A 20,773-nucleotide genomic window follows, 5' to 3' on the forward strand; every position below is an offset into this window, starting at 1 on the left:
ACGCCACCGCTGCTCTGGACGGGGATCCCGGGAGCGATGACAGGGAGCAGCTTGGATGTTGGTTCTCCCCTCCGTGGGTAGGGGGTTGGTTGGTCCCGGGGCCCGGTGATGGGGTAGGGATGGATGGCAGGCGGGTTACGGGGCCTGGTGAGGTGCAGGGTTGCGGGGGCAGCGCTGTGCCGCACGGCACGGTGGTACTCACTCAGCCAATGACGAATGCAAAGTCTCCGGTAAAACAAACGGCTGGATGGACGGGTCCCACAGACGGCTGCGGTGTTTCTCCTCCCGGCAGGTTGATGGTGACTGCCTTTCCCTGCACCTGTGTAGTGTAAACGGTTCCAATGGGTTCCCACTGGTAACCCGCTCCCCAGCTTGAAGGTTGCTGAAGGAGCCCCTTTTGCCCACAGGCTCTGGCCCTGGGAACTTTAGCCTTGGCGGTGACCGTGTTTCCCTCTAACGGTTGGACTGTTGCCTTCTGTCGGGACTTGGCTGCTGGGAAACCCAGGAGGTTCCCTTCACTAACAGATTTGACAAATTACACGGCGACTCCTAGCCTTGCCGGGGTCCGTAAGCCCCTACCGGATGGTGCTGGCTTCTCTTTGCGTACCGGTCCGGTACCGCCGGGCCACCGCCCGTCAACGGTCCTTACGGCTAGCTCCAATCGGCCTCTCCTGCAGACGGTCACCACCTTCTGCCAACCTTGCTGTTCCGTCCGGGCCACACACCCGGACCACTTTCTGTCTGCTCCTTTACCACTTTTCTCTCCTCTCACTTTCACTTCCAAACTTCAACTAACTGTTTTTCCCGCCTCCAGGACTGTGAACTCCTCGGTGGGCGGGGCCAACCGCCTGGCCCACCCCCTGGTGTGGACATCAGCCCCTGGAGGGAGGCAACAAGGGTTTTTGTCTGACTTTGGTGTGCCTGACTGGGAGTGTGAGGTGTGTTGGTGTAGTGCTTGTGACGTCCTGGCTTGCCCAGGGCGCCACAGAAGCATCGCTGAAAACCAAGTAGATCATCGCAATAAGAAAAAAAGGAAGACAAAGTTTGGAGATTTCTGAATGTGGCACTGGAAAAAGGATGGGCCATGAAATACAGAACCCTGTTTTTTGTTGAAAGAAAGCACACCAATTCTTGGGAGCAGTTCACATTCATACAATTGCTCAAAACCCTCCATGTACATGGCTTTATCTACATGCTTATCGAAGAACTCTGTATCCAAACTCCGAAGCCTAATAGCAGCTCGCCAAACACAGATTTTTTAATTATGAAATAGCTGTTGCTGCAGTTTGTGAATTTTCTGTGTGTTAGTACCTAATGTTCTACCAGTTACATCGAACCACGCATCAACAGCCATGATGTAGTACAACGAGAGCAAATAGTCATTGTCTATCATATACAGCAGAGAATTTCAGTACACCACACAGTTCTGTTCATTCCCTCCTTTAACTCTTCTGCAACTGTCACTCGATATGACTTCAGGTGAATGATTTCGAACCACATTGAAATGTTTTTCTTCTGATGTTCTGGGATAATTTTAGTGTTGATTTCCCCAGGCTTCTTATAATCCTCCCCTGGATGTCTGCAACAACGATGTGGTTTTTTTTTTGTGTGTGCTACATCACTGCTGCATCAACTTAAGGGTGCTTTACACGCTGCGATCTCGCTAACGATATATCATCGGGGTCACGTCGTTAGTGACGCACATCCGGCGCTGTTAGCGACATCGCAGCGTGTGACACCAAGGAGCGACGATCAACGATCGCAAAATCGTTAAAAATCGATGATCGTTGACATGTCGCTCCTTTTTCAAAATATCGCTGCTGCCACAGGTACGATGTTGTTCATCGTTCCTGCGGCACCACACATCGCTATTTGTGACACCGCAGGAACGACGAACATCTCCTTATCTACGTTCACCAGCAATGCGGAAGGAAGGAGGTGGGCGGGATGTTACGTCCTGCTCATCTCTGTCCCCCCTCTTCTATTGGGCGGCCGCTTAGTGACACCGCAGTGACGTCGCTATGATACCAAACACACCTCCCCCTTGAAGAAGGGATTGTTTAGCGGTCACAGCGACGTCGCTGAAAAGGTATGTGCGTGTGACGCTGCTGTAGCGATAATGTCGCTACGGCAGCGATCACCACATTTCGCAGGAACGGCTGGGGCGGGCGCTATCGCGCACGACATCGCTAGCTATCACTAGCGATGTCGCAGCATGTAAAGCACAATTTATTCAAACTAGTTATCAATTCGTTGTCTGAAGCTTAAGCACAACTGGGTTTTTGAGCAAGACAGTGCTCCAAAGTATAAAACCCAATTCCATCTTTTTGTGATACAAAAGAATCCCCACTTAAACCCATTTAAGTCCCTGAATAAAACAATTTTGCTAAGGAGAGTGAACCTGAACAACTGCATAGAAATATGAAAGTGTTAAAGGGAACCTGTCAGCAGATTTGGGGCCTATAAGCTCTGGCCACCACCACCGGGGTCTTATATACAGCATTCTAATATGCTGTGTATAAGAGCCAAGGCCGCTGTGTAGAACGTAGAAAGAATTTTATAATACTTACCTAAAACAGTCCCTGGTGTGGAGTTGGGTTATATGGGTGTCTCTGTTCTTCGGTGACACTATATATATCAAGTCCAAGAAGAACCTTGGCCTTCACCCTTTCACCCCTGTACAGGGATCTCAACTAAGGGCCACCTGGGTTAGGTCCACAAAGAGGCTGTTGGCGAACAGAGTGGGTTAGCAGAAAACAGTCATCTAAGAAAGGTCAAACCCAGAGAAGTCAAAAAATAAATTACAATCTTAAGAGAAAGGTCAGACATTTTGTGCTCAGAAATGAAATAACACAGATGATCAGGACTGCAGAGGTAAAGGAAAGAACCAAGGTCAGGTATAAACTTTAACTAGCAATAAGAGACATAAAGCTAGATATTTTCATCCTGTGATCCCTCTCAAAGGCTCACAGATAGCAGATATTGAGAAGACTATATTAGGAATTAAAAAACAAAAAAAACAAAAAAATGAGCCGGAGTATGAGATGGTATACATGGAGCTTGTGAGCTCATGTTCACACTGGCCATAAGACAAAGAGAAACCAAGGGAAAAATTGTGAAAACATACCCTGCTGTAACTAAATAAAAGCATAGTGCATATAAACATAGGGTACTTAGTAAACACTGTTTTTGATCAAAAAAAGCATAAAGCTATCCCACCAACGTTGGTGGGATAGCTTTATGCTTTTTTTTTATCAAAAACAGTGTTTACTAAGTACCCTATGTTTATATGCACTATGCTTTTATTTAGTTACAGCAGGGTATGTTTTCACAATTTTTCCCTTGGTTTCTCTTTATATTAGGAATTAGCCTATTCGCTCCCTGCTTGGACAGCACCAGAAATCCCACAATATTAAACAGCTGTTGCACTGTCACCTGCAATAAATGTGCAGCATTGCCCAGCTACATGATCAGAGGGAACAAACACAGAAACTTAGGTAACAGCACTTCTTCGTCCTTCCGAGAGACTTCATAATTCTTAACCCTTAGGACTAAGCTTATGCGAAAAAGATTGATGAAGCTCCTGATAGGGTTGTCAGCAGCATTGACATTATTAGCCGAAACACAACATTTTTCCTCTGTCCCATAACTCTTCCACAGTAATAAGATATTTCAGGGAGCCTTTTACAACCCGACAATGTACGATTTTTTTTGTCCCTCATACTCTAGATCGTCTCTAACCAACACAGGAGTAGGAGGGTTTCTAACTGGGTGCACTGGTACATAGTATGTTTTAGCTCATATTTTGAATGAACCAATCATGGAAGGGATCTTGAGTTTTAATATTTTTAGTGGATAACCACATCAGGTCCCCAAGACCGATTCTTGGCATACACATGCTTCTTCATTTAGGAGAGGTCTGTTTGACAGGGCCCTTCTCAGGTTTTCAATGACCTTGGACCAGATAACTTTAAACTTGTCTATGGATTTTCCAGTCTCTGGACAACTAATTTGGAAAAGACCCAAAGCGAGAATGATTACAGAAAAACAGAGAGGTGTTAATTGACTTCTAATGCTAATTATTAATGGCAAGCTCAGCTAAAGGCAGATATTGTTCCCAGTGAAACTGCTGATCAGAGACAGAATATTTAAGATACTGCTTGATTATCTGGGTAACACATTCAGTCTGATCATTGATCCCTGGGTGGTAGGCAGTCGATAAAGATAATTAAAAATTGATTAGATTATAGAATGTCCTCCAAAATTATGAAACAAATTGAATTCTTTGGTGGGAAACAATTTTTATGGGGAATCTCGTGTAAATGTGTGGGGGTAAGGCCTGGGCTGTACGCAGTTTGTCCAGATGTAATAAGATAATCTGCATATATATAATTAAATAATAAGTATGTAATTAAACCATAGATGTTGTTGCATAATTATCTATATGTCTGTATGACAATCGCATAGACGCCATAATATGATTTTAAGATGTGCACTCGGGAATGTGTTAACCAAGATGGATAAGCTAAAATGTACAATGAACAAAGAAGTATTCATAACACATTGATTGTATTCATAACATGTTGGTTCTCACCAACTGAGATGTGAAACTGGGACTTTATCTTTACTCCTTGTTTCCGTTTCAAGGTCAAATGTTGGACTGTATAATCATGAGATTTTAATACATCAGCCAGAAGCTTGCTTCTGCTCAAACAGTGAATACGTGATCATTATTGTCAGATTAATTTATATCTCCGCAGATCGATTTGAAATCCAACTCTGTGACCCTGAGAAACCCCATTTGTGGTTCCCCAAAATTCCCAACCTTGACAAATGCACAATGTATTTAATAAATAACTCACTTAGGGTTTGGGACTTAGGTAATCCAGACAGAGAAACAAAATGACACAATTTACTGAGTCTGTATATCACCACCCAAATAACAGCCCTATCCTTTGGAGGATGGTTGGTCAGTAATAATGTCCACAGAGAGAGATGGATTCCAGGACCTGACCTTTAGGGACGGGTTTGTGGTGTTGTGACAAATTTCACATGCCATGAAATATTCCTTACGATCTCAAAGAATGGTTGGCCATAAAATTTTCTAGATACCAATCTGATAAAATGTTACTCCAAAGATGACCTGCGAGTACAGAATCATGGAATTCATAGATGATTTCCATACAATACTAGGTCGATCAAAGAATTTGGGTTCTTATACCCTGTCACCGATCATGTGCCTAGGCCCTCGCTTGCCCTATTCTCACCCTGACTATTGAGTTGGCCAGCGCGAGCGCTAGTTCCACCCCTGCATTAATATACCATGAGGAAAAGAAGACCGACTACGGGATAAACAAAAGGAATTCACCAACTTCACGGCTTCAGACAGACACCAGGACTCCAGCCAACACTGCTTCCACCAGAAGGATTAACACCACCAGCAAGGCTCCAGTGGCTAACTGGGTAACCTTACTCCTCTCTGGCTAATAGAATGGATATTCTATTACCCGCGTCATGTGATGGTACATGTGACTATTTAAAGGGAATGGGTGTGATCACAAACCAGCTGCATAGGAGAAGAGTTAGCCAGGAGCTGCTAGCAGTGAAACTGATATTAAACTGCACTGCACCAAAGGAAAGGGAAAACATTTAAAATCCAGAGTCTCACAAGCCAAAGTGAGACTCTGGCCTCAAACCTGTCACAAGTCTAATGACGAGAGACCATCGTGACACAGGGCCAGGTGAGAAAGCTCCCTTTAACTCAGGAAAAGCATGAACTGCCTCATGTTTCCAGTTGATTAAATCAGACCTTTTCTTAGCCCAACCATTGACTGATTTAACTACCTTGGAAAAATATGTAATACATTTACAATAGTAATTCACCAACCAAAGAAGGGCTGCAAGGATTTCAGAGATTCGGATATCTTTAGAAAAACAAGATATTCCCCAGGAAGTTTACATCTGGTATCAGGAAAACACATTTTTTTAAGTTTAGCAAAAAAAGAATTGTCTATGCATACATTTTGGATAACAACTACATAAAGACCAAAATTTGCTTTGGAACTAGAACTAATAAAGTCCTTGAGCTACACAGATTTCTCTAAACAACATAAACAGAGAGCAATATTTTGCAGAATCATAAGAAAATACTTGTGCCCCAGGTGGGGATCCCTATACCCACAAAGGCACTGGTACTTGTCAGTGGGCAGTAATCTTGGGCAGGAACATTTATAACTTTCCATAGCAGCTTCACAAATTCTCCTTTACTCTATTGACCCTTTGTTGTTTATGGTATTTAGTCACCCGAAACTGCATGGGGTCTTCCTTAAGTGTAGTAGCCACTTAAGTAATAGGTAGTGATGCATTCTTGTCAGAGTTTATGCAACCACCTATGAAGACAAATTGTCAAGGGCAAAGCTGAAGAAAGAGAGTCACGTAGAAGAAACTGTACTAACATGTCTTTGATTTGGTCTGGATGTCCAGTATTGAAGTGATGGTGAAGTGCTTGGTCATTCTATTGAGAGTCTATGGCCCAGCTTCGACCTCAGTATAAAATATTCCTCATCTGTACATGTTCCTTGGCGTGGGGATGCTATTTTACTTTCGACTAACGCTAAATAGTCATGGTCATCATACAGAAGCAGATGGACCTTAAAAAAAAAAGCCAACTGTGGAGAAATTTGGAACATCAGGCGGTGGGGAAAAGGCTGAAGGCTGAGGAGCAATATGCAGCAGAGAAGTAGTGAATCCACATACTGGTTTTCAGAACCAGACATATGTGGGTGGAGGCTGAAGTAAAGGCCACAACTTTCTTTAAAGGTAAAACATCTTATTGTTTTCATCTGAAAATTAGTTAGGCACATTCATCTTGTGTTTGAGAAAATTTACGGGAGGTGATGAAGTGATTTTTGCCAAAGAGGCTTCACAATGCTGAACTTGTTCTGCGGGATCCTGGTCCAACTGAGAGAGGTCTTACTCTGTTCTTTATAGTTTGGCAGCTGCTTTGCGCTAAAAACTACATCTGTTACATATCAGAGGAACCCTAGCCTTTACCCTTCAACCCCATGTAAAGGGATTTGGACACAGTGCTCCCTGGGTTGGGTTCACGGAGGGGCTGCTGGTCAGTGAAGCACGCTAACAGAGAGGGGTTGTCTAAACCGGATTAAAACCAGGGAATTCAAAAACAATGCAGAATCATAAGGCAAAGGTCAAAAAATCAGAATGGAAACTAAATATCCCACATGATTGGGACAGCAACAATTTAGGGAAAACTCATGGATTTATATAGTGGAAGCCCTGTACAATGCTCACGGAAGAGAGACAATGTGAAACCTACCTTAGCTCCTTGCTTGGATGGCATCACAAGTCCTAGAATATGAAACAAAGTTGTCACATTGTTGCCCGTAACAAAAGCACTTGAGGACAAAGTCAGATGGGGCCAACACAGACACGGATGTAAAAGTTTGGAGTAAAATGATGCACTACAGCATTAAAACCTCAAAATAACTGTGGAATACAGTGATAGTAGAATTATGGTTTGGGATGTTTTGCTGGATATTGGCCAGGACGGCTTGCCATCATTGATGGAACAATGAATTCTGAATTTTAGCAGCAAATTCTAAATGAAAAGATCAGGACATCTGTCCATGAGCTGAATCTTAAGAAAATGTGAGTCATGATGCAACTCCATGACCCAAAGCACACAAGTTGTTAACGTTTTGGAGTGATCATGTCAAAGTCTTGACCTTTGTTGTCAGACTACCACTAGGTGGTACAGACACTCAGGCAGGAAAACTAACCTGAGTGGAGATGCCCACCAGAGGTTGCCAAACTAATAGGCAGAGAAGTCAAACAGAAATGGGTCAATGCCGGCAAGTCATGTCTTGGAACAGAGAGCAAAACTAGTCACAGTCAAGAACAGAGCCGAGGTTGGATACTGGGAAACAAACTACATAAACTGGTGAAACACAGAGGTAAGACTGGGCAGGACACACGGAGGACGCAGCGAGCAGGGACATCGGAGGTCAGGCAGTGCTGGAGGGACGGAGGTCAGGCAGGGGAGGCGGAACCGAGGTCAGACCGGGCCGGAGAGATTGGGGTTGGGCAGGTCAGGGGTCAGGACAAAGGTATCGGGTAGCAGGGAAACAAATCAGAGTAGTTCTCAGAGGAGTAGCATGACACCAAGCCGGAAATATCACTGGCGGCATCCAGGAGACAGCAGCACCAAGATATAGCGGCGTGACCCCCGGAACAAAGCCAGAGCAAACAAGCCCCTCCCAGAGGTAGGATACATGCACTGGATCAGGAATGGCAGAGCTGTGCATGAATCATGACATTTATAATATATAACTGTTGTAGATGGCTGAAATAAGTAATTCATGGGAGAAAATCCACCAGCATAACAAAATAGTTAATTTATAGGGAGGAATGGAATAAATTCTGATGTGCAGGAGTAATCATCAATTACCATAAACCCTTAGATGCTTTTATTGCTGCACAAAGGGGTCACACCAGATACTGAAAGCAAATGTTCACATAATTTTGCCACTCACAGACATGTGATATTAAATCATGTTCCTCAGTAAAAAAGATTACAAGTTCTAAAATTTTTATTTTGTTCTCTAAATTTTAAAGACTTGTGAAAATGTTATGTATTTTTAGATCAAATTAATGCAGAAATAAGGAAAATTCTGAAGGGTTAACAAAATTTCAAGCACTGCTATAATTTCCAAAGAGAAAAAACAAGAACTAATTGGAAACATATGCCTAACTTGTTAGGATCAAATCTGATCCCCTTCTTTGGAAATCATAATTATAGAGGTGGGCAAACCCACAGATATTTAGGTTTGTTTGGTCCGGCCGAACTTAAAATGAAAAGTTTGGTTCGGGACCAGACTTGAACCTGAACCCTATATAAGTCTATGGGGACTCGGATTTGTGTTCTATACAATGGTGTTAGTAAGGGCTAGCGGGCTGCAAAGCAGGACATTATATTTACTCAGTCCCCATGCAGCTGTCACCCTGCTTTAGGGTCCACTTATTAAATCTCATGCATATTCACTGATTCCCCTGCCCACCCTGTGTGACAGTGTCTGTGATTGGTTACAGTGAGACTAGGGTCCCCCGTATTTTGATACCCAACGCAGATAAAGTAGACAGCTGGAGGCTGCAGCCCCTCCCTCCACCTCACTGTGTGCATTATCTTGGCTGTGTAAAAATAGAAGGGACCCCAGGTGTTTTGTTGTTTTTTTTAATTGTTTGAATAATAATTTAAAAAAAATGGTGTGGGGTCCCCCCATTACTAATCATGTAAGTAAAAAGAAATCAGCACAAAACAAACTCCTATACTTAAAAAAAAAAAGAAAGAAAAAAAAACACCCTCTTACTCCAATTTATTAACCCCTTTTCTATCTGTGTCCACCAGTGCCCCTTAGGGCCAGTCTGAACATGCATGTGTGTCTGTGTCAGAAATAAAAAGAGATCATGAGATTCCAAGTAATCTTATGCACGCGCATGCAGAAAATATCTGCAGCGTAAATTAACAAGATTTGCGGGTTTGAGATTTGCAGCATGTCAACATATAGCCACTCACTGAACTGATCTATACTTCTACAGAGTTTTTTGCTGGACCTTTGTTGTGGGAGCTGCATAGTAAATACTTTCCATAGCAAAATAGCTTGTAGAGCCAAAGTATTCCAAAAATAACTGCAGGACTTATGAAATATATGAAAAATGATTACTAACTTTTTTCCCTTTTTTTTTTCTTCAGTGGTCTCATTGGTCGAAGCTGGGCCATGGTGTTTGCAAGCGGTGGCTTTAAAGTCAGACTGTATGATATTGTGAAAGAACAAGTCACCGCAGCTCTGGAAGATATACGGTATGATTCAATTTGTAATAACTTTATAATTACTAGACGCAGACAATTCTATCTAGAAGTCAAAAATATACAGCCTGATGGACCTCAAAAATCAAAGTTAACAGAAGCCAATTAAACTGATTTTGTAACATTAAACTGGACTATTATGATATTAATGAGTTTATCCTTATCTAGGTATTCATTAACAGATTGGTGGGGGTCCGACACCCAGTACCCCCACCAATCACCTGTTTTTAAGTGCATCAGGCGTATGTAAACACTTGCATTGCTGAACAGCAAAGAGCCATCATGTGCTGGGTACTGCAGATCAGAAACTGCAGTACATAGTGTTGCACTCCCACCAATCTGACATTGATGACCAGGGGCTGATTGGCAAATTTTGTTGTTCTGATCTTGCCTCCCTACCCCGGACCTTTGTTACCCTTCTCTGACCGTGCCCCTGACTCTGACGTTCTCCCTCATACTTCTGACCTCCAGCTTGTACCCTGACCTCAGCTCCGCTTGCTCCCTGTGTACCTTTTCTGACTTCTGATCTCCGGCTTGTACCCTGACCTCGGCTCAGCTCGCTCCCTATGTAACGTATGTAACTTGCTGGCTTATGACCTCTGGCTTGTACCCTGACCTTGGCTCTGCTCACTTCCTATTTACCTTATCTGACTTCCTGGCTTTTGACCACCGACATGTTTGACTGCCCTGTTTTTAGTAGCTTCGAGAGACACCTAGTGGCGTATCATCACAACGAGTACATAGATATGGGTATACAATGGAACCTACTACATAGATACAGGAACAGAACTAAGCTTACTGCACAGATACAGGAAAAGAACCAGGTTTACTATATACAATGGGGCAAAAGAGTAAAGGCCTCTTTACACACTGCGATATCGGTCCCGATATCGCTAGCGTGGGTACCCGCCCCCATCTGTTGTGCGACACGGGCAAATCGCTGCCCGTGCCGCACAACATCGCCCAGACCCGTCAAACGTACTTACCTGTCCGGCGACGTCGCTGTGACCTGCGAACCGCCTCCTTTCTAAGGGGGCTGTCCGTGCGGCGTCACAGCGACGTCACTGAGCGGCCGCCCAATAGAAGCGGAGGGGCGGAGATGAGCGGGACGTAACATCCCGCCCACCTCCTTCCTTCCGCATTGTGGCCGGGAGGCAGGTAAGCTGAGCTTCCTCGTTCCTGCGGCGTCACACATAGCGATGTGTGCTGCCGCAGCAACGATGAACAACTTTGTTACTGCTTCAGTAACGATATTTGAGAATGGACCCCCATGTCACCGATGAGCGATTTTGCACGTTTTTGCGACGATGCAAAATCGCTCATCGGTGTCACACGCAACAACATCACTAATGCGGCCGGATGTGCGTCACAAATTCCGTGACCCCAACGACTCCGCATTAGCGATATCGTAGTGTGTCAAGCCCCCTTAAGACAAGATTCTGCATAACTAATCGTATGCTAAATAGTGTCAAGTCAAATTTATGTATGATATAGCCAAGATTATTGTCTGCAATATTATGGTACTCTCACGCTCAAAAATGTTGTGGGTGGTTAGATATAAAGCCTGAAAGTCAAACGTTCAAAACATTGTTACCCTTTTGCTTGCCACTGTAAAAACGTGAACAGAACCTAGTATACTACATAGAAGCGTTAACAGAACCAAGCTTACTACACAGATATGGAAAAAGAACCAAGATTACTATATAAATACAGGAACAGAACCAAAATTTCTATCTAAACATAGCAATAGAACCAACATTACTGCATAGATAAGTGAACAGAATTGAATTTACAACATAGTTATAGGAACAGAACCGAGCATACTTTATAGATACTGGAATAGAGCACAGCATACTACATGGATACATGAACAGAACTGAGCTTCCTGCACAAATATGGGAACAGAACCAAGCTTACTACATAGATTCGGGAACAGAACTCCGCTAATTACATAGAAATGGAAACAACTGCGCTTACTATATAAATATAGGAGCAGAATTGCGCTAACTACATAGATGCTGAAAGAGAACTGAACTTACTACATTGATACAGGAACAGAACCAAGCTTACTACATAGATATGAAAATAGAATAAAGCTTACAACATAGATATGGAGCATCGGCAAGCTTACTACATAGATACGGAGCAAAGTCAAGCTTACTACATGAATAAGGAAGTAGAACAGAGTTCACTACATAGATACAGGAACAGAAATGAGCTTATCACATAGCTACAGGAAGAAATCTGAGCGTACTGCATAGATACGGGAATGGAACTGAGCTTACTACATAGTTGTGGAAACAGAATCAAATTTACTACATGCATACGGAGCAGAATCAAGTTTACTATATGAATGTGGGAGCAGAACAGAGTTCACTTCATAGATACCGGAACACAACCGAGCGTACTGCATAGATATGAGAACAGAACTAAGTTTACTACATAGACACGAAAGCAGAACCGAGCTTAATACATAGATATCGGAACAGAACCAATCTTAAGATATATGTAAAATTATAGGAATGTAAATTGTAGGCACACCGAACAGGAATGGGTAAGTGTACCGTGGTAGAAGTAATCCAAATAGTAAGAGACAATTCCACAGCACTCAGTGAATAAAGTTTATTTTTTGAAAATAACAAATGTATTTTTTTTTGTAACTTTTATTTTCAATGTGGCAAAAGGGGGGGATTTGAACTTTTAGGTTTTTTATTTTTTCATTTTTTTAACCTTTTTTTTTACATTTTTGTTATTTATTTTTCTATTTCCCCTAAGGGACATTATCACTTCACAGTCAGATTGCCTGTGCATTTCTGCTGATCAGGGTGGCATTGTTCAGATCAGCAGAAATACTCATCTCCTGTGAGTGCCGGCGCTCTGTCGTCTCTCACAGGAAGTGAGTCATGGCAGTGTCAGGGGTCATCAGCTGACCTCGCGCTAACATGACCACACATTGGTGTTACGGGACCAGCGATGGCGGTGGGGAATGGCGCGATCCCTGCCACGGGCCTTTAAATCGTGCTGTCATCGTTTTACAGCGTGTTCTAAGGGGTTAACAGGTGCGGCTGCGCCTGTTAGCCACATATGTCTGATGATCAGCTCATGTCTAATTATAATTAGGCAGATGGAGTTACTTTGAACTCCTGTCTGGCCTGTGAACCGGCGGTGTCCAATTTTTTTTACTTTTTTGTCTTTTTAGGCATGCACAAAAGTGCGGTCAACAATACTTTGTGCACCTTTGAAAACTTTTTTTTTAGTTAGCCATTAAAAGGAATCACAACTACAAAATTTTAATTTTGTTTCTCTCAATGAGAGCAATCAATCCTTTGAAAAGAAGGACACCGACGAACAAAGGCCAAACGGAGTCCGGAGTAAAGGGGGTGTTACACGCAGCGATATCGCTAGCGGTATCGCGTCCCTGTCGTTTGTGCGTCACGGGCAAATCGCTGACCGTGGCGCACAAAAACGTTTGAAGCCGTCACACGGACTTACCTGCCTAGCGACGTCGCTGTTGCCGGCGAACCGCCTCCTTTCTATTTATTACCTTATAAAGTGACACTGGTCAGAATTGTAAAATTTGGCCTGGTCAAGAAGGTAAAACAGGCTCTGGGTTGACAGGGTTAAGGAGGCTAAAAAAATGTAAAAAAAAAAAAATAACCTCCTTATGAGGACCATCGCTGAAGAAGCCAAGTAATGTATTGTGTGTTTCTTGTGTCAGGTCTTGGATTTTAGGAGCCAGGTGGAATAGTCTGGCATTGTTAAGCCCCCTCTACCTAAAGTCTATTAAAAGAGGTACATGGGCAGCATGGTGGCTCAGTGGTTACACTGTAGTCTTGCAATGCTAGGGTCAAATCCCACTAAGAACAACATCTGCAAGACGTTTGTATGTTCTCCTCATGTTTGTGTGGGTTTCTTTCCGATTCTCTGGTTTCCTCCCACACTCCAAAGGCATATAGATAGGGAACTCAGATTATGAGCCCCAATGGGGACAGTGATCATCACGTCTGTGAAGCACTGTGAGAGTAATTTTTTCTTCAGCACTGGAGCGGCACTTTAAATGTCTGCCCTTGTATTATACTGGTAATGCGATGCCATATCGTGCTCATAACTTACGTTACAAGCTGTCAATGCAACTGTCTGAGAGCCAGAACGCTCTGTGCCAGTCATTGCGCTGGCTGCCGATACATCATAGGATCCAATTTCAATTGCTTGTTCTCACCCACAAAGCTCTCCACAGTGCAGCACCCCCCTACATCTCCACCCTTATCTCTGTCTATCACCCTATCAGTGCTCTACACTCTGCAAATGACTTTTGACTAACATCCACACTAATTCGAAACTCCCACTCCCGGCTCCAAGACTTCTCTTGAGCTGCATCAATCCTCTGGAATGCTGTACCCCAAAAAACTAGGACGAACCACAACTTACTCAGCTTCAAATGCTCCCTTTTTAGGGTTGCCTAACACCCTCCCTAATCAAAGGCAATTCATATAGAGCCCCTTCTCAGAACATAACTTTCCATCAAACTGAACCGCACCCAAAAGCATTACAAAGACTGACTGATGACCGGCTTATGCAGCCTTTATATATCCCTCATTTCTTCGAGATGGCTGGACCGTTGTTGTAAATAAACACTTGTACCTTGCCACCCTCACCTCACCCCATTGTAGATTGTAAGCTCTTACGAGACGGGTTGTCTTTATTTGTGCTTTAATTATTGTATCTTCTATAGCTATTACTTATGAATGTTTGTATATGAACCTCTGAATTGTAAAGCGCTGCTGAATATGTTGGTGCTGTAGAAATAAAGATTATTATTATTATTATAATGAGATTCTCATAGAGTTACATTGATTTGTGACCTCTAGAGTACTCTATGAAACACTGGAGCTGCCGGCAGGTCACAAATCACAAGAGACCAACCAGAGCCAAGTTGGAGAAAGATGAGGTGTGTGACAGGTGAGTATAAGACTGGGGGCAGGAGACTTATTATATTTAAAGCACCACTCCAGCTCTGAAATACATATATAAAAAACAAAACAAAAAAAAACCCCTCAAACCCTAGAGTGGTGCTTTAAACCGGTGATTCGGGGCCTGATAGTTAGTGGCTCTTTTATTGGTATCATCAGATGAACAAGCAAAAATACCAGGGACTAAAACTTAACTGTTAATAAATATTAAAAACCTACATAGGCAGTAATGTGAAAAGATACAAAAAACATAAGGTGCAATAATCAAAAACAGGGTCAATCTCACCCGATGCTTCTGCACGGATAAATTTGGCACCAATCAAAATATCAAAGGCACAGGTTGGAAGACACCAGACTGATACAGGTTTAAATGGTATAGCTTATCCCCGTTGTGCCCCATGTGTAAACCTCCGCCCTGACAAGGGCAGCACCCGAGTATGCTGTCTGCCCAACAACCTCATAAATAATCCTCCCAAGGAGGATGTGGTGAGATTGACCCTGTTGACAAGGATCGGGTGAGATTGACCCTGTTTTTGATTATTGCACCTTATGGTTTTTGTATCTTTGCACATTATTGCCTATTCAGGCTTTTAATATTTATATTAAAAGTTAAGTTTTAGTCTCTGCTATTTTTGCCTGATATAGAGGACTTTTAGGGCTATTGTTGACTCTGATTTGCAGAATTGGCTTTGATATTGTATCATCAGATGAGTAATGGTTTGGGCGAGCAGATATAAAATAAAAAAGATTTCAAGTAGCAGAATCTGTGTCTTATAAGTCACAAATGAATAATAAGCTGGTTCCACTCATATAATTGTAAAAAGTATGTGCACTACCAACTATCAGCAATAGATGGCAGAACAGTACTGCTTATATTGAGATAGTACTTGGTAGCTCATTAGACTTGGTTATATGATACTGTCTTACTCTAGAGTCCATAATAGTCATAGTACATACATACAGCATTGTCTCCTAGTTGAAGTATATAGTATCCAGCTTTCTCCTTACAGCCCCTCTGAAGCTGCGCTGATCTGATAGAAGAAGAATGTCCGATGTATGCCGTGACCATAGAGGTCGGGCATCCAAAGTGTGTAGTAGTCCATGCATGCAAACTCACAGTTTACTGAGGGACATACCTAGCAAATGATTCAGCTTGCTCGTCCTAGGTCGTATAGTAGTGATTTGGCCCTCCACGACCTCTCCAGACATTGGACAACACCAGAATATGTTGGTGGATAGCGGAGTTTCAGGAAAAAGCCTTTACATGTATTTTTTTTTTAATTTCTGCAATTTTTTATTTTTTTCTTCATATGAAAATCTTTATTACAAGAAAACAAAATTAACTTTGCGATTTTCACACTTGCTACTGGGGATTATTTAGACTCATGCTATCTGTTCTTTCAAGAAGAGTTTTCAGCGGGATCCTTATCCACAGAGACAGTATGTCAATGACAAACATCTTAATATACAGCTGATAAAACAGGATCCTCCAATTAGACATTTGATCTTACAGATCCCCTGCTCCATCTCCCTTTATATTAATGTTTGCACAGGCTTATTTGACACTTCAATATAAAAGCTAGGGTGAGGATTTACCCATTGTGGCTATGTACATGTGTTGTTTCCTGAAACAACAAATATGAGTTTGAAAATACCCCAGGGACCCGTCTGTAAACCATAAGAATTCTATTTAAAATTCAGATTGATGTGGAGAAAAAAAAAATCGCCAATTTTTTTTTAAAACTAGATTTAATCACAAAAACCTGATTTACATATAGTGGCAACCAACATTTTGCATATTCGGTGATCTCATAGACCTGTAAATTTGAATGGAGGATTCCTGGACACACATGATGAGTGCTGCTGCTTCAGTTCTATTCTACATGCTTCTTTGCAGCGCGCCACCAGCAGTCCGTGTATATAACAGAATCGTGGTTAAGTGGAGCCAATGGGTATGTGTTTTAGTATTGAACCTTTACATTTTGTGCTGAGGTTAGGGATAGGCTAGGGACCGCTAGCATGAGCAACAACATTGGAGCCCCTGTTCCTCGCTGTCCTACAGTCACATCATGACAAGAACCTTTTAAAGGGGTTGTCCATTCTAAGAAGAGAAGTCTGCCGTCTCTCAGTGACTGCAGACTGCTGAATTGTGACAATGTGCAATGGACACACTGCCATAATTCTTTTGTATACCCCTTGGGGATGGGCGGTCACATGACCACATGTTTAAGATTTTCATACTTACAATCATGCCAACTAGAGACTTTTAATCTTCTCAATGTTCTATCAAAAGAGAGTCTGTTCAGTCCCTGACCACAAGTATGAAAATTAGATACCTGTGGCTGCCTAACTGCCCACCCACATGGATAATACACAGGAATTGTCAGTGTGTTCACATTGCACAATGTCATGATTCAACAGTCTGCAGACACACAGAGTACCTGCTGACTTTTCTTCTTTCACTTGGCAAGACCTTTATTCTCTTCCGTCTAACCACTGCAGTTGTTTTTCACCATCTTGGGAGAGCTCCATTTTTCGTATCTTAAGCGGGCTTTACACGCTACGTCATTGCTAGCGATATCGAGCGTGTAAGCACCCGCCTCCGTCGTGTGTGCGATATCGTGTGTTTACTGCCGTAGTGAACATTATCGCTACGGCAGCGTCACACGCACTTACCTGGTTGGCGGCGTCACTGTCACTGTGACTGCCAAACAATCCCTCCCTTAAGGGGGAGGGACGTTCGTCATCACAGCGACGTCACCGCGACGTCACTAAGCAGCCGGCCAATCAAAGCGGAGGGGCGGAGATGAGCGGGACGTAACATCCCGCCCACCTTCTTCGTTCCGTTGCGGCCGGCGTCAGGTAAGGATACGTTCCTCGCTCCTGCGGTGTCACACACAGCGATGTGTGCTGTCGCAGGAGCGACGAACAACATCGATAATCAACCATTACCGATTTTTGGTTTTGGGACGACCTCTCCATGATGAACGATTTCCACCATTTTTGAGGTCGCTTAAGGTCGCTGGTAAGTGTCACACGCTGCGATATCGTTAATGACGCCGGATGTGCGTCACTAATAACGTGACCCTGACGATAAAACATTAACGATATCGTAACGTGTAAAGCTCCCTTTAGTTATCCCAGTGATTCTAGATTTCTCATGACTGGCACATCAGATCTCTCCAAAAATGGTGCATTGTTATTGGTGGGCAAGTGCCTACACAGCAATAAAACTACTGAAATAAGGAAAAATGTGCTGAAAGGTTCAAATGCAGTTTATGAAAGTTGAGATATATCTAGAGATGATTATATTTTTGTAAAAAATGTTTTCCTGCAGGTGGATTTTTTTTTCTGACTGACAATTAGAATTTACTTTATCTCATGAATCTTTTTTATTTTCATTTTCCATTCATGCCTAAAGAAGCAATCACTGATTATTCAATGAAAATATTGGGTTACAGAGCTAAACATATTTTATACAAGCAGTTGTGAAACTTTTACCATTGAAACTATTTTGCAACACTGATGACTACAGAGATAACAGATTACCTGTCATTCTGTCCTCAAAAACAAGACAGACATTTTTTTGGCTGACCCACGAGTGACCCATGACTGGGGCTTACAAGTATGAAAGAGTCAAGAGCTCCAAGAGTTTTCTTGCCCCTTGGAAAGGTTGATCATACAATTTAGCTGGCTGTCGACCAAACGATGATATGGTCGACAGCCATATCAGCCGACTCTCCCATACACAGGAGAGCTTGCTCCGTATTCTGTCAGCTGTATTCTCTATGAGAAAGCTACCAGCTGACACGTCAACCGGTGGGTTATCTCTTGGAGAACAATGCAATCGTCAACCCAAGATCAAACAGGTGAAATCAATATCTTTCTTAACCATCATTCTGCCTCTGCTCCCATATACATTAACTATTGGCGGGTATATAGCTCAATCCCATGGTGAAGGAGCTCATTGCTGCATAACTGTGGTGTTGTTATTATTGCAGCTGCAAAGATTCCTATGGAAGAATACAAGAAGTGCTTTTATTGGGTCTTTCCCCACCCATGTGTCTTACCTTCCTCATATTGTCTTATTGTAATTAGTGAGACTAGCGTCTCTCTGGCCTTTACTAGTCAAGGCGATTTTAGGGTCAGCAAGGGCCTAGGCACATGATCGTAAGGGGGGAAGGACCCTTATAGGTATGCTATTGAGTGCAGGGATCAGCCTCACTTGAGTGTTAGGAAGTGACTCCTCTCCCTTCTCCCTAGCACCACGGCCTACCATTGTATCACTTCCCTGTTTTACCCTTTGTATTGCGTTGCTTGCCAGGGATCCTCCGTTCTTCTGGCGTGACATTACCCTGGTGTTCCCGCTGTGTTGCGCCGCTTGCCGGGAGTCCTCTTGTTCCTGGCTTGACATCTATAGTCACATTGTGACAAGTCTCTTTTTAAATTTCCCCTATACTGTATGTTTCCAGTTAGTATCATTGCTCATATGGGGTGAATTACTGTACACCAATATTTCTTAATATTAGACGGGTAGCTCATGAACAACATTGACAACCTATCCGTAAAATCTGTCATGTGTGTGAACACTAAGACCCCCATCATTCATAAAAAGTGGGGGCTCTAAGATTATAGCAATAGTTAGGAGTTCACGCTACCTTTCTATTCAGTGTCTATAGGACTGACGGAGATGGTCATGCGCTGTGCTATCAATCTGTCAGACCCCTAGACATTGAATAGAATAGTAGTGCTCATGTGTGACCAGGGGGCGCAGGACGACAGATCTGATGATCAGGGGGTCCAAGCTGTTGGATTCCTTGTGGGTACGTAACGTGATAAATGTTGTTTCTGTACCCAGGATTTTCATGTTGCCTAAGGCTGCTTTCACACATCCGGTTTTTGCTGTGCGGCACAATCCGGCTGTTTGCAGAAAAAACGCAACCAATTTTTTTTTGCCGCCGGTTGCGTTTTTTCCACATAGACTTTCATTAGTGCCGGATTGTGCCGCATGGCCTTGCGTTCGGTCCGGTTTCTGCCGGATGCGGCATATTTAGCCCATGCGGCGGCCGGATGCAGCATTGCCTGGCGCGTTTTTTTTGTCCGGCAAAAAAAAAAAACCGCATCGCGACGCATCCTGCTGATGCGGCACTTTTTCCAATGCATGCCAATGGACGCCGGATTTGGCGCGATGCGGCAAAAACCGCATCTGGCCGCCGCATGCGGTTTTTTGCACTGCGCATGCTCCAGTAGGCTGGATCTATTTTCCCAGCCTACTTCCTGCTGACACTTCCTGCCCCAGAAAGACCGCACGCACGAGGAGAGAAGCAGCCCCACCGACCGCCCGTGAGTGATAGCCCAGCCAGACGTGAACCACCCGGCCCGACGAGACCCTCCCGGCCCGCCCGGCCAAAAGAGACCCCCCCGGCCTGCCCGGCCAATCGAGACCCCCTCCGGCACGCCTGGCCAACGTATCCGGAAAAAAACGCATCCGGTTGGTCTGTTTTTTTGCACATTTGCTGCCGGATCCGTTGCATCAGGCACAAACTGGATTGTGCCTGATTGCAAAAAACTGATGTGTGAAAGCAACAGTCTGATTTTGATATTCCATTCAGCAGACATTTCAGGCGGTGTCTCTGGTACAGCCTGACACTCCACAGTGCCAAAGTCCATCAAGTCCAGTTTAATATTACTTCTACCTGAGTTGATCTGAGATAAAATCAAATATGACCCCGGTGAGATAATTGGCCATTTGAACATGAATGTTCTGGGATCCAACAAAAAAGTAAACAGCACTGTGAAAATAACATGACAAACACAGCTATTTTATTGCTAATAACATGACACTATTCCAATGTTCAGTGACATTGCAATGTGAGAACATTTCCAGTATCGCAATGCCAAAAGAGATTTTCCCAATATC

General features: G+C 43.3%; 1 protein-coding gene across 1 annotated transcript in view; it reads left to right on the plus strand.

The window, feature by feature from the left end:
• The window catches only part of CRYL1 (crystallin lambda 1), a 214,394-nt gene that overhangs the window by 14,289 nt on the left and 179,332 nt on the right, over positions 1–20,773 (plus strand). The window contains exon 2 of the mRNA XM_075334644.1: positions 9,770–9,877. Within this exon, the coding sequence (XP_075190759.1) occupies positions 9,770–9,877 (108 nt within the window). The remainder of the gene's footprint in view (positions 1–9,769; positions 9,878–20,773) is intronic.

The sequence above is a fragment of the Anomaloglossus baeobatrachus genome, chromosome 2 (assembly GCF_048569485.1).
Source record: "Anomaloglossus baeobatrachus isolate aAnoBae1 chromosome 2, aAnoBae1.hap1, whole genome shotgun sequence".
NCBI lineage: Eukaryota > Metazoa > Chordata > Amphibia > Anura > Aromobatidae > Anomaloglossus > Anomaloglossus baeobatrachus.